The 17,835-nt window shown below is 41.4% G+C and overlaps 1 protein-coding gene across 1 annotated transcript; it reads right to left on the reverse strand.

Moving 5' to 3' along the window:
- Window positions 1-11,715: 11,715 nt before the first annotated feature.
- On the reverse strand, window positions 11,716-12,591 carry LOC104940866 (claudin-20-like). Its single transcript, XM_010765872.1, has one exon. It carries the CDS (start codon window positions 12,589-12,591, stop codon window positions 11,875-11,877), a length of 717 nt encoding a protein of 238 aa, XP_010764174.1. The 3' UTR covers window positions 11,716-11,874.
- Between the last annotated feature and the right edge of the window lie 5,244 nt (window positions 12,592-17,835).

The following is a 17,835-nucleotide window of genomic DNA, read 5'->3' on the forward strand; positions in this document are numbered from 1 at the left end:
TTACTTTCTCCGTCTTTATATGTAGATATGACTTTTTCTCCGTTAATCTCCATCACGTCGTTTCCATAGCAACAACAACTTCCTGTCAACAGCGCTACCTCTCCTTCAAAATAAAAAGCATGTCCATACAAAATAGGAAGCCAAGCCAAATTACACTTAAGACATATATACAACTGCAACGAAAATAACAAACACAATGCGATATCCTTTTCAATTTCAAAGAACACAAATTGGGTTGTATACATCAACAAATAACTATAAAACAACAATACTGTAGAATAACAAAATGAATGCCGTGAATAAACCGAAATACAAGTGTTGAAGCGTTTCGCTGCTGACTACTACGCACCCCCCTGCCGAATATTCGCTGCTGATTATTACCGATTATCCGGAGCCCGAAAAATGTTACTCGGGACAGCCCTAGTATGAACTGTGTGTTTTGTAAAAAAGCTAACACAAGGATTTAGGCCTTTGCAGACCATTTACATTAAAAACCTACATAACTCACTACAAAACCCCCAAAAGCAATCATCGATTCATCTAAAAATGTCAGAAAGTTAGTTAAAAATGTCAAACTGGAACATGAAGTCTGTGCAAAACTAAACACAATAGGTTAATTGTATAAGAAGTTGATATATTTGCCATTCCATCTTCTGTTGTTCCTCTAATCAATTCTTTAGTTATTCTGCATGACTTCAACTACTGTCTACTCAACATTGCACACTAACTCATTCTGTGTATTTAACACCCCTGAGGTGATCTTCTGATTAAAAAGGCTTGAACTAGGATTCAAAGTTGTATGTTTGATGGTTCGTCTGTACATGGTGCAGAATATATCATCAAATATTTATTAGGCGCAATCAAGCTGTGATCAATGTGGCAAATCAAGTATTTTATTACCCCATCAGAATGCAATTAAGCATAGTATGTGTTATTTAGTATGATAGGAAACTCAACTGATAAATCTTCATGTTTAATCCCCATGATATCTTTTTAAGGAGAGTGATATCCTGCACACTGGAGAGCGTGATTAAAAGAAACAGGATGTTATCAATACTCTAAAAGCAGAGAGTCAGAGTACGCATTTTGAAGACACTGCCTAGCCTGATTATGGGATTATAAAACCAGTCCTTCACATAGGAAATGGCTCTGAAAGCAGCTCTAAGATTCTCCCTCCAGGTGTGTGTGTGCAGAACAGAGCGGATGTCTTGTCCTGAAACTCAACTTAGACTGTTAGCTGAGTCTTCTGTACACACAACGTACAAAGACTTATGAACAACGTGAAACTAAAACTGCAATATACTGATGATTTATTTTTTAATTTATACATGTTTTTTAACGCATCACATCAACCTTGACATTATATCAAGTTTAAATTAAAGAAGACATATTCTGCTCATATTCATATGTGTCAGTTGCATGCTGGGTAACTTACTAAAAACAGCATGACATGAGTAAAACTACTGATATCAGCAATTAAATGGGTGAGTAAGCTTGTTTAACTTCAGTGAACTTTGACACACTGTTGACCAACAACACACAGTCTTAACAACACCAACATATAAACCACAAAGAGGAGCAGAGTCCAACCACAGGAAGCTATCTGAAGCGCCTTTACCACAACATGGCTCCATTCATTTAGACGTATGTACAAAACAGGCTTTTTTTTTCAAAGTAAAAGCCCCGTAGAGTAACGGTAAAATTACAGGAAATACAGGTTTAGGCTTGTTTTTCAAAATAAAAGCCCCATAGAGTAACTGTTTGATACAGAAAGCTCAAGTTGAGGCTTGTCTTTCAATATAAAAGCCACAAAGAGTAACTTTAAATTACAGGAAATATAGGTTTAGGCTTGCTTTTCAAAATAAAAGCCACATACATTAACAGTGTAGTTACAGGAAGTTCAATTGAGGCTTGTTTTTCAATATAAAAGCCGCATAAAGTAACTTTATAATTACAGGAAACATAGTTTTAGGCTTGCTTTTCAAAATAAAAGCCCCGTAGAGTAACTGTTTGTTACAGGAAACTCTAGTTGAGGCTTGCTTTTCAAAACAAAAGCCACAAACATTAACATTATAGTTACAGGAAGTTAAATTGAGGCTTGTTTTTCAATATAAAAAGCCCCATAGAGTAACTGTTTGGCTAAGGAAACTTGGGTTTAGGCCTGCTTTTCAAAATAAAAGCCACATGCAGTGACAGTAAAGTTACAAGAAGCTTAGGTTTAAACTCCTTTTTCAAAGTAAAAGCCCAATACAATAACTGTATCGTTAGAAATTGTAAACAGACTCCAAAGAAGAAGTGAGTACATTTTAAGATACATTTTAAATGGTTTCTCAAACCCTTATCATGCAATAAAAACAAAACACTTTCACAATGCAGGTTTTGTCAGAGAAGTGTTGCTAAACTGTCTAGTACAGGGGTTGCCAACACGTCGATCGCGAGCTACCAGTAGCTCGCGGAGGTTTTCCGAGTAGCTCACCAGAGGGCGCTAAAGTGCAGTTGACATGTTGAGACATATTTATTTATGTAGTATATTTTGAGAGTAAGAAAGATAGAGAAAAAGAGATGTAAGATGCAGTCATGACAACTGAGGAAGGTCCGTCAAAGAAGAAATCTAAAATATACTACTTTCATGACGAGTGGGAACATGAATTTTTATTTACGAGAGACAAGTGTGTGTGTTTAATTTGTGGCTCGAGTGTTGCGGTGGGGAAGAAGGGAAATGTCGAGCGGCACTTCACAAAACGAGCCACAAATTAAACACACACACTTGTCTCTCGTAAATAAAAATTCATGNTTCCACCATTTTGGAGCCAGGATAGCAAACCCACTCTTCACCCTTAAGTAAAGGGCACTGAGAACTTCCACACCAACACTATGTGCAATATACATATCAATATAATTACCATCATTGCAATACACTCGCTGCTATATATATAACTATGTGCAATATTATATTATTATTATTAGTATTATTAATAATGCTATGATAACGTGCAATTACGTAACTGCCACTACGTTTTATTTTTTGCATTACTAACTACTAAATACTGCTAATAATTGCATTGATTGTGTGACCATCTATGTTTCTATGTTTCATGTTGTCTGTAGATGTTTAATTGCTCTTTTTGCTGCACTTTTAGTGTACAGTTTTGCTGTTGTGCTGCTGTGTTTATTGTGTTTTGTTACTCTGGCAACAATTTTCTTCGGGATAAATAAGGTCTTATCTTATCCTATCTTAAGTATCTAAATAAACTATGAAACGTCACCACGCTGACATTAGCCTTCTTATGCCATGTGACCATGATGTAGTTTGTTTATAGCATAGCGTTAGCTTTTTACTATGCACGAAGTGGCATTAATATTTGGAGATTATACTGCTGAACATAACGTTTTAAGTATCATGAATGTGTGTTTGCCAAAGAGCTTATTTTCTGCAACATACAGAAATCCAATGGAAAAATCCTAGTGCTTTTTGTCGACGGAGCCCTTTGCCAATGCTAACTTCCGGGTTGGCCAACAAAAATACGTCTTCACTGCACCACTCTGAGACAGAACACAGACAAGAAAACAAAATAAGAATGAAAAGTTAAAAAGGAGAACTCAGAACCATGACAGAGAGACTGTGTGCCTGCTGCCTTCATGCCTCTGTGGCCCCCGGGGCAGACATCATATCCTATTAAACATTTCCATCACAGTCTGTCACACATTACCATGCATGCACATAGGAAAGCCTCTGAGATTCAAGTGAAGCCCTTCCAAATGCCTCAGGTAAACTTCCCCCTTGACAGTTGGTTGTGCTAAGACCTCGTATCTCTACCAATATCAGGAGCTCAGAGCAGCAGCCTTAGTTTCCACTTGTATTTAAAAAGATTGCTTTGTGAACATCAAATGGTTTTTAAATGTTGTAATCTTTACTAAACTGAAGTAACAATTCAAATCCCCAGAAGTGTGATGCGTGCGAAGCTGGGTCACTGTGATTTATTTTTGACTGTCATCACCTCTATCTGACCTCTTATTTTTCCTTCTCTTTATTTACCCTGCTCCTATAGTTTTTCAATTTTCAATCTCTTCATATTTGTTACATCCTTCTTCCATCCCATCCCCTACTTCCTGTTTCTTCCCTCTTCCCCATTCATTTTGAATCCTCCATATCTCTTTTCCTTCCTGCTTTCTTTCTCTCTTCCATACATTCCATCCTTCCTTTCTGACTTTTCCACCTGTGGAGTGTAACGGGGGATTACGTATTGTAACCCTGGTTATATAAGCACAGGCAGAGCCCTATACTGGACTCTATGGGTACTACCCTTAGCCATGCTATGCGAGCATTCACATACTGAGTTGCATAAACATAGCCGGCCAATCAGGGCGAGCCTACCTGAATGCGCACGCAGGCCCACAGTATAGAAGGTGGCTACGCCTCCTGCCTGTCATCCTACAACCTCTTCAGCGAGCGGCATATGAAAGACAGGGCCCCTAGGTAGAGGGCTCCGCCTGCGCTTATATAACTAGGGTTACAATACGTAACCCCCCGTTATATTTCACACAGGCTCCACCCTCTACTGGACTCTATGGTTACAGTGGGTGGAGCCCTGATGGATAAACGCCCCGGCGTTCAACAACATCGACCCATCACACTGCCCCTGACTGGCTTTTGGTCCCCACACTCACACACGCTTACCTCGTGTAGAGTGTGCATGGAAAATAGTGAGGAAGGCGAGGGGCGTCCACAAGTCCTGTACGGGGTTTACAGCATACTACGTTTCCCGGGTCCCTAAGGCGCATGGGAAAACATAAGCGCACAATTTCCCGGGGGGGGGGGGGGTCAGATGCCTACTGACCCAGCAACACGTTCTCACTCCCAACCCGTCACATGTTGACGGTCGGTCAGGGCCCCTCCCCGTCACTCTATTACGCAAAGTTGCCCCAGCTGGTTGACACGTCTTTTAGCAGAAACAAAGGCTACATTAATGTATTAAATCGATGTTAATCCATGTGTGCGGTTGTGGAATTAATGGACATGCCGTTGTCAGGCAACCCAATAATTTACAAACTCTTCAACTACAACCCTAATCATATTTAAAAACATGTTAGAAGGCCTCACAAAATACTTTAATGTAAATTAAAATGTAAATGTGAAGGGATGTGTTTAATGTGGTGATTGACATTATTCACCCACGGATCTATGGGTTTTTTAGTTAACCGGACTTCCTGCTGATGTAAAATCCGAAAACATTTTTTAAAAATAAAATAATACTTTATTCCGAGTGTGCTTGCTTTTCTCTTTGAAATTCATCACATAACGGCATTGTAATACACGGTTCAGCTGCATTAAATATTACATATCTGCCGTAGTTCGCTATNTGCCCTTTACTTAGGGGTGAAGAGTTAAAGAGTCTGATAGCCACTGGGAGGAAAGACCTCCTGTGGCGCTGTGTGGTGTTTATCGGTGATAAATATAGTGAAGAATTGGGGGGGATGAAACCCTCCCTAATGGTCACACATGCAGAGCACAGCGCACACACAGTGACATTTGTTCTCTGCTTTTAACCCATCCTAGTACTAGGAGTAGTGGGCTATTGCACAGCGCCCGGGAGCAATGGGGGGTGAGGGGGGTTGTCCGGTGCCTTGTTCAAGGGCACCACGGCAGGGCAGGAGGTTAACTGGGACCTCTCAAAGTAGTAGTCCACACTCCATATTTAGGTCTGGTCAGGGACTTGAACCGGCGAACCTACGGCTCCCAGTCCAAGCCCCTACTGACTGAGCCACTGCCGGGGTACTTATGTGAGAAAAAAAAAGTGAAAATCTCTTGGGTTTCAACCACAGATCTCACTTCAGGCTTCTAATCACAAACACGTAAAAAAGACCCCATTTACTTAAAGAAAAGGGAACTTGAAGTGGTAAAATGCCAACTGGTTTCCGGTTTTTAGGCCTTGTTTCTGCACCACTCTATTCCAGACCCGGCCCCCGTCAGTAGATGTCCTCCACCAGCTCAGACTCCCTCTTTTTGTAAGTAACTTTTCTCTTCTTTGGGTTATTTTGTCCTTGTACTGACACTCTGGTCCTTTCCTCTCCTGTGTCTCTCTCCTGTCGCAGATTGTCAGGCTTATACAGCATGGATTTAATCAACCGTGTTAACCTTCCTTTACATTACTTTTACATTTTTATACATCAGAACATTTCATTTTTTTACCATAAAATACTTTTTCTTAGTTTTGTAAAAGAAACATTCAGCTTAGTCTAATTTGTAGAAAAATATCCTTATTGAGCTTCCGGAGACAACACAGACGACCTTGCTAACTGACTCAGATTGTTTGGGCAACTCAATGAACATTCATTGAAATGCTGCCTCAGATTGTGATGCGCTTTCAAAAAGCATTATCTGCTGGAGAGAAAGCATGAATAACCATGGGTAGCGGTATTGATGAGGCACTGTCACAGATTATCTGATAGGAAAATCTGCATTATTACCGACCCAAAAAAAACTCCTATAAATAAATGATGGTATTTATTTCTTTCTAGTTTATCAGTTGTTATAATTTGATTGGGTTCCCTTGACTGGTTCAATTATGCATGTTGAATAAATGTCCCATGACTTTTCATACTATTATATTATAGAATATAATATAATATTATAGAATATTAACCTTTAAAGTTGTTTCACTGGATTCCTGTCTGCCAAAGGATCAACTTCAAATTACTACTGCGAGTTTTCAAAGCACTGAATGGTTCAGGCCAAAATAGCTCACCAAAAACAATGGGATTTGTCAATTTGATTTTGAAGCCGCCCCAGCTCGGGAGCAGGTCTCTGCTTAGTGCTGGTTCTCAGGAAGCACACTATGACCCCCCCGGTGGGAACTGGTTCATAAATTAGTTCTGTCAATCAAAAGGTTGAAACAGCAGCGTACCTTCATGTGTCCACCGAACGTGTCGAAGTCAAAGAAGTTGCAGGCCTCGTTGCCGTAGCAGCCGGGCTCCATCTCTCCACGGACCAGGATGTCACGAGTCAGCAGGCCCACCTCGGCCCTCATGTCCACCCCATCTACTTCCTCACCCATGTGGATGAACTTGGCCTTACCTTCACACACAAACACACAAACACACCAATTGCAAAGGAGGAGGACATAATGTTGAGGCAAAATCATACATTATATGTGCAGCTAGCACTTATAATTATGTTGACAGACAGTAAAACCATGATTATTTTTCTACAGTTTGCAAAAATTAACCATCATAAGCTACTGGTCATAACCATACTAATGAGACTATAGCAACACAATTCTTCAGTTATGTTAGGTATTGTAAATTATTCTTTTAAATATCTCATTCAAGCTGATTATCTGAAAACATGTAGGCTCTGACGGAGAATAAACTCACTTATTAATGAAACCAGTTCAATACGCATTATTCTTATTCTTATCATTCTTTATGAGTAAGGTACAATTACTTAAATAAGTAATTGTACCTTACTCATAAAGAATGATAAGAATAAGAATAATGCGTATTGAACTGGTTTCATTAATAAGTGAGTTTATTCTCCGTCAGAGCCTACANGTTACTCAAAGACTGGTAAAGGTGCAGCTAGTTTGATGACTTTGTATACTGTAGTAGGTATCTTGTGTAATTACTCCAGGAGTAACTATAAAGTCTGATTTAAGACTTGATTATATGTATCTTCATTAATCAGAATCTGTAAGTAACTAAAGGTAGCGTATTAAATAAATGTAGGGGAGTAGGCTACAATTACACAATTTACCTCTGAATTGTAGTGGGGTAAGTACTAAGTAACATACCATTGACATTCTCAACTAAAGCACAAGTAGGCTATTTCTAAATCACAAGTAAAGTACTTGAGTATACAAGTTAGCCTATTTCCCACCTCTGGTCAACAATGTTAGATCTTTATGTCAACTTACTAATAATATATCTTGAGTATTATCATAAAAATAGCACGTTTATTTATTTTAACAAACCACGTTCTCCAAGTAAAATCTATAGAACATGTAATGTTTAATCTTTTTGAAAAATATGATCGGACCATCAGTAACAGATCATCAGTCCTGTGTACAGATCAGTCCGATAAAGTCATGCCAAAACAGCGACATTTTACGCGATAAATACGGGTTTAAATATCAGCATTTGCCACGGAAGGCGAGTGGCAGCTACCGTAAACCTTCTCTTAACTCTTAACTTGTGGCATTTACACACACACACACCCACACACACACACACACACGCACGCACACACGCACGCACGCACACAAACACACGCCCACCCGCACGCACGCACGCACACACACACACACACACACACACACACACACACACACACACACGCACACAAACACACACACACACACACACACACACACACACACACACACACACACACACACACACACACACACTATTTTCCTCCTGAAGTTCAAGTTATTTTGAGCCCATGATAGTTTCTTAGTTTCCGGTTCTCTTCCTGATCAGAGCTCAGTGAAATCAGGACTCAGCTTTATTGATGACAGACACAAACACAGTGATGGTTCCTTCTCCTCCGCTCTGGATCAATAACATTCAGAGGTTAGAAAACAGGAAATATGACTCTCTCTTAAAACTCTTTTCATAGTTGAGGAAAATATATTTATATGAAGGTCATTTTGTCCTCGGACAGAAAAGCAGCTGACATTAAATATAAATATCTCCTCGTGTTGCAGAATGTTTAGCCCTTTGAAGTTCTTCTTGTCTCAGGAGCTGCAGACCTGCTGAAGGTACAAGTACACAATCAATATTCACTATTTACAGCCGTGACACACTTCTGTGTTTGTTTACATATCTGACTTAAATCAGAAGTACACAACGACGGAGGCCGGTGTTACGCAACTATAGGAGAAACGCTGCAGCTTCAGAAAGCACGCAGATAGAGAAACACAAAGGTTCCACATTAAAAACACCTCCAGCAACTTGTGCTGTGTGCGTCACTCTTAAAAGTCCCCTGGTCTCCCAGCTGTGTGCGTCACTCTTTAGTGTCCCCTGGTCTCCAGCTGTGTGCCTCACTCTTTAGTGTCCCCTGGTCTCCCAGCTGTGTGCGTCACTCTTTAGTGTCCCCTGGTCTCCCAGCTGTGTGTGTCACTCTTAAAAGTCCCCTGGTCTCCCAGCTGTGTGTGTCACTCTTTAGTGTCCCCTGGTCTAGTGTCCCCTGGTCTAGTGTCCCCTGGTCTAGTGTCCCCTGGTCTCCCAGCTGTGTGTGTCACTCTTTAGTGTCCCCTGGTCTCCCAGCTGTGTGTGTCACTCTTTAGTGTCCCCTGGTCTCCCAGCTGTGTGCGTCACTCTTTAGTGTCCCCTGGTCTCCAAGCTGTGTTCCCCTGGTCTCCCAGCTGTGTGCGTCACTCTTTAGTGTCCCCTGGTCTTGTGTTTGAGCTTCTTCAGCGTTTGGTTTCGGCAGCTTTCAGTAAACTCTGCATGTCTCCTCAAGCTGCTGAATGTTCTCTAAACGCTGCGTGTTGTTGCTGGAGATGTTTCTTCAAGTGGAACCTTTGGGGTTTTATATCTGCATCCTTTCTGAAGCGTCTTCTCCTGATGGAGGAGGTCTGGTTTTCAACACATAGGAAAACATGTAATTAAATTAAATCTGAAAACGACCGGATGACAAACAGCCACAGATTCAAACCTGTATTAAATAAAGTGAAATGATACATTCAAGAGTCAGAAGATCATGTGACCTCTAAAACATTTGAAATGACACGAGAGGAGAATCCAAAAGCATCAAAAGCAGCTCCAGAACAAACACATCATTCTGCCGGCTCTTTGTCTTCATGCTCTTTTTCGTTTAAAGAAAAGTGTGTCCTGAAGGCACCGCGGTCCGGCTGGACGTCTGTGTCTCTGTTTCCTGAGAGGCCGTGTGGGCTCAGCAGGCTGCTGTATACATGTGACTGAAACCCCCTCCAGTGTCCATTAGGCTTAACGTTGCATCCAGAGAACGCCTGCATGTCCTTTGCGATGCAGCTGGAGGTGGATGGAGGTGGAGGGAGGAGGGGGCGGTGTGCAAAGTGCATCAGAGCGTGGTGAGAGGATAATGGGAAATCAAAGAGCATCATTACCTCTTTCCACGCCGCGCTGCCCCTCACCTCGCTCGGAGACAGCGAACACACGGACCGGCCCGCGGCTTCAGTCTGGATCGGGATTCTTTCAGAGCTCACTTTTTATGTTATTGCTGTAGAAACTGTATATCCTGCTTTATATGTTGTTACTGTCACTGTGTATTTCCACATGTATATTTTCTACTTTTTGAATGCTATTTTATTTCTATTTGAGACGTTTACATTCTGGATTCTTTATTTCTAGTCTTTTAATTTCTCTATTGTGCGATGCCTTGTCTTTTGATGCTGCTGCGACGCAAACATTTACACATTGGGATCAATACAATACTTCTTCTCTCATCTCCTCTTCTCTCATCTCATCTCCTCTTCTCTCATCTCATCTTCTCTCATCTCATCTCATCTTCTCTCATCTCATCTCCTCTCATCTCATCTTCTCTCATCTCATCTCCTCTCCTCTTCTCTCATCTCATCTCCTCTTCTCTCATCTCATCTCATCTTCTCTTCTCTCAGATGTTTCTGAAACACGAACTGGACGTCGACAGTTTGAAGCTCTTTGGACCTGTTCTTGTTTTGCTTTCTAAATGTCTAGAAGCTGCAAGCATTCAGAGCGACCCGACACGAGGTCAATACTTCAATACTTTGTGGAATTTGTTATCACAATTATTTTTTGCATATTTGTACGGCATACTCGTGTGTTTTATTTTTGGGTGAAATGTTCTTTGAATTTTGTTTTATTTTGGGGTGAAATTCGATTGTTAGATTTTTCGTACCAGGACGTTTTTGGCCGATATTCATCGAGACTTTTCTCCGTTTACTCTTCAGTTCACTGAATGGATGTTAGCGGCTCACTAATATCTTTAGAAACACACAAACTAAATACTGCTTTAGAATCTCTGGAGAAATTAAAGTGGAAAAAAGTGAAATCTAATTTCCTTTTTGTATTTTTCACAAACTCTAAATCCGGTTCAGAAGTGAATAAATTGAACGTTTATTTTAATATTCATCCCGTGTTTTTATATTTTATAAGCGTGATAGTATTTCATTAAAACACAGATACTATCTAAATGTTCTGGGGGTTGAATCCAGAAAGCTGTAGGCAGACTCAGAGCCGTTAAATACAAATACTAGTTTTTCAATGAATTTTGCGCCATAATATTAAGCTCTGTTTCTCTGACTCAGAACATCAGACTGCTAACCCCCTGAACTCTGAAGAGCATCCAGAGCATCCATCCGGCTGCATCGTGATCATTATTGATCCATCATATTCCATGTACTTGTATATGGACTCTTCTTGCACTATTTTATCTGTTTTATTTGTTCTATGTTCGATATATTCATGTTTCTCTGTTGGAGGAGAACTTCAGTTTGTTTTTGTACAAAATGTATATTCTCAGTGTTTTGCAAATACAAGTGTTTTTTCTTTTGTGTTTTAATCCTGATTTTAAAAAGCTGTTATTCTCAGTTTTTTAAAAGCTCTCCATCGTTTGGATGTTTTGTTCTTCTGCTGTCCGTCTCATCGGACGATTCCATTAGTTTTCTTTGTTCTGTTTCTGTTTCTGATTTGATGTAAGCGTCTTTGAGCATCAGGAAAAGCGCTCTAAAAATCTAATGTATGATTATTAAACTACAGATACTCAAACCCCGTTACTCTCTGCCAACGCGTCTTGGAGCTCCTAAAAGCGCTAAGCTTATTTTCTAACGTGTATATTCTCAGCTTTTTGCAAATACGGTTTTTGTTTAAAAGTGTTTTTTCTTTTGTGTTTGAATCCTGATTTATGAAGTGAAGCTACACGTACTCGTGCCTTCTGTATTTCTCGCTCAGCTCTTTGGGAGGGGGGACTTCTGCCTCCTTCCTCTCCTTCTGAGGTGGGGGGGGTCGCCGCTGCAGCACCAAGAACCAGTCCTGGTCCTCGTTGGAGGCGTGATCCGGGCGTCGGGACTCTAACCCGGGGCAGGACAGACACAGAATGACCCCCCCGGCCAGCAGGAAGCCAGAGGCGCAGAAGGCGAGTCCCAGCGCCCCCCCGGGCTGCAGCCTCCTGCCATCCGGACGCTTTAAAAACGCGGCGACGACTTCGAAAGTGAACCACGACGCGGGACCCAAACACAGGAAGGCGGCCAGCACCAAAAACCCCCCTCCAGCGACCGCCGTGTGACCTTTGGCTCGCCGGCCGCCCCCCCATTTGGTGCATTTGAGCCCCAGGGCGGCGAGGCAGAGTCCGAAGGCGGCGGCGAGGCAGCAGAGGACCATGGAGGCTCTGGTGATCTGCAGAGAGGCCGGCAGCGTGAGGGGAGACGGCTTCACGCTGCAGCTGAAGACCCCCGGCAGCGGCGACACACAGTCCATCCACAGACCCTGCATCCTCCAGGGGGGGGGCGGCGGCAGGCCGGGGCGCGGGGGGGCGCTCACCGTCCAGCTGGGGAGCAGCGTGGCCACCAGGGCGCCCAGGAGCCCCAGCAGCGCCAGCACGAACGCCAGGATCTGCACGGAGCCCGGCAGCATGGAGGCCTGCACACAGGAGACATCATGATATGATTATAGTAACCTGGAACCAAGAGAAATAATAATAATAATAATTAATTACACTTTTGTTAAGTTTTAACTGTAAAAAATAGCACGTTAAAGGTGGGGTAGGTAATTCCAGAGAAACCGGTTCGAGATCGCTAGAATTTGAAAATACACAGACGGAACAAATCTGCCCCTTCCTCACAGAGCCCCTCCTCCAACGCGCACATGACCAATGAGGGCAGAGATCAGTTTGTGCACAGATGGAAGGCTGACAGGCAGGTAGGCCATCCAGTTACTTTAGCCGGCTCAGATGATTGGTCGTGCTTTTCACAGTACCACGGCTTCCAGAGATGATATTTTTTAATAGATTTGTTGTCAAAGCACTTCAGATATTCATTGCTATCTGGATGTTAAGAGCATTCCATGGAATATAACAACAAGTGTATCTCGAGCCGGTTTCTGAATCTTACCTACCCCACCTTTAAGTGATTTTATTAATAGAGTTTTCGCGCCATTTTGTTTGTTACTATGGCAACAGCTTTTCTGAGTGTCCCGTCTTCTGTGTTTTTCTGTGTTTTTAGACATGTGACGTGCAGCGTGGATGTTAAAGGACATCGTGTGTTGGTTGTCCTCAGAATGAACACCAGATGACTGAGGAGATGCTTCAGTGTCCATTCCTCCACGTCCTCTATTGATAACGAGTCACTGTTACACTTATTATTACATCACATATTATTGAACACCCCTTGCTGTGAAACACAAATGTCGTGCAGTATACACCTGGCTGCTAAATCTTCAGAACTGTTCCAGGATGTGTGATTTTTAAATGGTGTAATTTTGTTTATGTTTGATTTTTAGCTATTACGTGCTATTCTCCCTTGAGCCTGTTTTTCAGGCCTCAGGCTCCAAAAGGACATTCTCAGAACAAATGACCATATCTTCTAAAAGGGTTAAATTAATAATCTTTATTCTCAAAGTAATGATAAACCTGTGAGTTGGATGTAGAAAAGTCAGAATCAATAAAGATGTTTTTCTTTTAAAGTAAATTCAGATTGAACATAGTAAAAAAATGTAAATGATAGTGTCCGTCCAAAATATATTTTGTACTTATAGTGAACACTAACCTTGGATGATGTTAAGGTAGACTAAGAGCTTTAGGAATCCAAAGTATAACATATAATAAGTGCCCTGTATCAAGATTAATGCAAAACAAGTGAAGTTTGATCTTTCTAGAGATTTAGAAACTATTTCTGGGGTCATTTGTGTGTATTTTCCATATCTCTGGAACCCCTCGGTCGATCTTGATGATTGATCTCTTTTTAATATATATTTTGTGTGCATGTTTCTTTAATCAGCATTAAGCTGTCTTTGGCTCTTTCCTGCTGTAACACATGTACAGTCCCCTCGCCCTGGGACTAAGTTATTCTGATGACACACACTAACCATGTGACTGACTTCTTGCACTATTTCATCTGTTGTGTTGCAGGAGTCACAGTAGCTGCTGCACACATCACAACCAAAGCCTTGAACCCTGAGGACAATACGCACTTACAGCTCTTTGAGATGTCTGTGATTGTGTTTGTTATTTTAAGGACTCCACGTGCTCTGTGTTTTGTTTTCATGCTGACCTTAATGTCTGCCTCATGTTGTTATTGTGTTCATGTTTCTGTGGTCTTCGTTTGAACTGTTGTTTCTTCTGAAGCACTTTGTGAACTGGGTTAGGGTTAGGGTTAGGGTTAACTGACTTCCTGCACTATTTATATTTTATTTGTATTTACTTGCACTATTCGATCTGTTTGATTGTGTTGGATGAGCCTCAGACTGTCATCACCATACGCTGCTGCACACATGACGATGAAAGCCTTGACTCAGTCTAACATTGAATACTGAGGACAATACTCACAGCAGCAAATTAGGGTTACGTTTCTTGCCCAAGGACACGACGGCTGGGGTTCGAACCGGTGTTTCCAAACGCCCCCTGATGTGATGATAAACGCTGTCGCCCACTGAGCCAAAACCGCCCCAAACGAGGTGAGCGGGGGGGCGTGACGGACAGCTGATGGTGATGTATTCAACGCTGCAGGAAACACTGAGTTGAGATTCACTCTCCAGCGACGACGGGGATATTTAAGACACCGAGAACAGCCTCTTTCAGACCAATCACAAAGCACCTGGAGATAATTCTTCTTCTGTGGTTCTCTTTACGTTCAACGAGAAACACTGAGGGTCAGTTGTGTTTTGATTTACCCTCCAGCGACGATGAGATTATCCAAAACACCAAGAACAGCTTTTTTGTCGCCTTCAAAGCAATGAAAAAGCACCTGGAGTTGATTCTTCTTCTGTGGTTCTCTTTAGGTCGGCTTTTCTTTTGGAGCTCTGGAGTTTTAGGAGAAACACTGAGGGTCAGTTGTCGTTGTTTTTATTTACTCTCCAGCGACGACACAATTATTTAAAACACCAAGAACAGCCTCTTTCACGCTTTCAGACCAATCACAGAGCGCCTGGAGATGATTCTTCTTCTGTGGTTCTCTTTATGGCTTTGTTTTTGGAGCTCTGGAGTTTTACGAGCGCGGGAGAAAAATGCGGCACTTTTTCCTCCAGGAGACGAGCGAGGAGGTGAAGCTCATCGCTGATATTCACATCTCTGCCAAGCTGCGGCTCACCGGACCGAGTAACGGCTTCAGGAACCCTTTATTATAAACAAAGCCGCAACCAATCAGTGTCTCTTAAATCCTCCGATAAACACCAATCAGTCTTCAGCACAAACACTGAAACAGCAGCCGGTCTCACCTGTGTGTGTGTGTGTGAGTGAGTGTGAGTGTGAGTGTGTGTGTGTGTGTGTGTGTGTGTGTGTGTGTGTGTGTGTGTGTGTGTGTGTGTGTGTGTGTGTGTGTGTGTGTGTGTGTGTGTGTGTGTGTGTGTGTGTGTGTGTGTGTGTGTGTGTGTGTGTGTGTGTGTGTGTGTGTGTGTGTGTGTGTCGCCCGCTGTCTCCTTGGAAACTCTACATACAGTTTCAGCGTCTGAGTGAAGGACAGGACACTGGCCCGAGTGTCTCTGGTCACCCTGAAGGTCGCTCAGAGTCTGATCTGATGAGTTGATTCAAAGAAACTGCCTCCTTGTCGCCTTGGACCAATCAAAAAAGCACCTGGAGATGATTCTTCTTCTTCTGTGGTTTCCCTTCGCATGGTTTTGTTCTGCTCTGGAGTTTCACGAGAGGCAATGCGGCACTTCTTCTTCTTCTTCGTGGGGATGAAGGTAGAAGCTCATGATGATCCTCTGATGGTATCTGGGCGCCGGCGCTCTGGTTTCGGTGATAAAACCCTCCGAGCCGCAGTGTGTTTCGAGGTGTCGCCTGTCATGTGACTGCGACGCGATGATAAGGGTCCGCAGCCCCCCGATTACCCAGCATTCAGTCTGTTATTACCATAATCCTCCCACCGCGTCTTATCTCGGCCACACCAACAATCTACCGCATGTTAACGGCTTGTTCCGGCAGTAATTACTTAAAAACCTTTGAACCGGTTGAATCTGCTCTCCCTCCGTCTAAAGCACAATTTCATCATTTTAATCTAAAGGTATTTTTCTCTACTCTTTGTGTACTTAGTTTGAAGTATTTCACTGGTAACTGTATTCTGTGTGATATCAAGTGTCTGTGAAATGTCTATGTGAAGCTTTGAACTGCACTGAGTGTATGAAAGGTGCTAAACAAAGATTATTATTATTATTATTATTATTATTATTATTATTTAACGCCTCAATATGTTGCTCATTTTGAGCTCGCTGTAAATTCACATCCAATCTAATATTTAATATTCCATTCCTCACGTACGTATATATAAATATAATATCCTGCTTTATGTTCTGTCACTGTCCATTTGTATTTCCACATGTATATTTTCTACTTTTGTTTTAATGCAATTTTATTTCTATTTGAGATTTTTACGTTTTGGATTTTTTATTTCTTTTAATTCCTCTAGTGTGCGATGCCTTGTCTTGGGATCAATAAAGTGCTTCTGATCTTATCAGTCTTTATTGTGTATTACTCACGTGAGATTTTTCTATATATTTAGCATGTTATCTATTTCATTATTTCTCGCCGTGTAACGCTGCAGCACTAATACAGGAACTCTGATTATCATCTTTCGTCTGACTTTCAATAAATTCATTCTTAGATTTTTTACATTTTTAATTAAAACATTTTTAATTTCATTTTGTATTTCAACTTAATTCTTGTAGTAAAAACGTCCAATAAAATGTATAAAAATATAAAAAGTAAAAGCAGTATGATGATGATGATGATGATGATGATGATGATGATGATGATGATGATGATGAAGCCTGTCATCAGACGCACAGTAACAACAAACACAGGATTTCTCTCCGGATCACCGTGGGAACATGAGTCCCTGAATGCATCATTTCAACCGTCAAACAGCTTAATGAATGTTGTCGTGTTCAGATTCACAACCAGAGGTGGGAGGTAACTAAATACATTTACTCAGTACTTAAGTACACTTTAGAGGTACTTGTACTTAACTTGAGTATTTCCATGTTCTGCTACTGTGTACTTCTACTCCACTACAGTTCAGAGGTACATGGTGTACTTCTACTCTCTACAGTTCAGAGGTACATGGTGTACTTCTACTCTCTACAGTTCAGAGGTACATGGTGTACTTCTACTCCACTACATGTATTTAATACCTTTAGTTACTTCACAGATGTGGATGAATGATGTGAAATCTAATCAAGTGTTAAATCAGACTTTAGTTCCACCTGGAGTAAATCCACCAGCTACCCTGCAGTATACAAAGTCATTCAAACTAGCTGCACCTTTACCAGCTTTGAGAACACTTTCATGATCAATCATTATAAAACATATCATATCTATTATTCTGAAATGGACCAATCTGCACAATGACTACTTTTACTGTCGCTACTTTCACTATATTTTGATGAGAATACTTTTCTACTTTCACTTGAGGAACATTTTGAATGCAGGACTTTTACTGTAACAGAGTATTCCTACACTCTGGGACTTCTACTTTTACTCAAGAACAAGATCTGAGTACTTCTACTTTTACTCGAGTACAAGATCTGAGTACTTCTACTTTTACTCAAGTACAAGATCTGAGTACTTCTACTTTTACTCAAGTACAAGATCTGAGTACTTCTACTTTTACTCAAGTACAAGATCAGAACCTCATTTCCACTTCATGAGTCTAACATGAACTCATTTCA

Source organism: Notothenia coriiceps, unplaced genomic scaffold, assembly GCF_000735185.1.
Source record: "Notothenia coriiceps isolate Sejong01 unplaced genomic scaffold, NC01 NC01_scaffold00000290, whole genome shotgun sequence".
In the NCBI taxonomy this organism is placed as follows: domain Eukaryota; kingdom Metazoa; phylum Chordata; class Actinopteri; order Perciformes; family Nototheniidae; genus Notothenia; species Notothenia coriiceps.

Excerpts from the sequence above, each read along its gene's own strand:
- LOC104940866 (XM_010765872.1), bottom strand. The coding sequence starts at position 12,591 with ATGCTGCCGGGCTCCGTGCAGATCCTGGCGTTCGTGCTGGCGCTGCTG.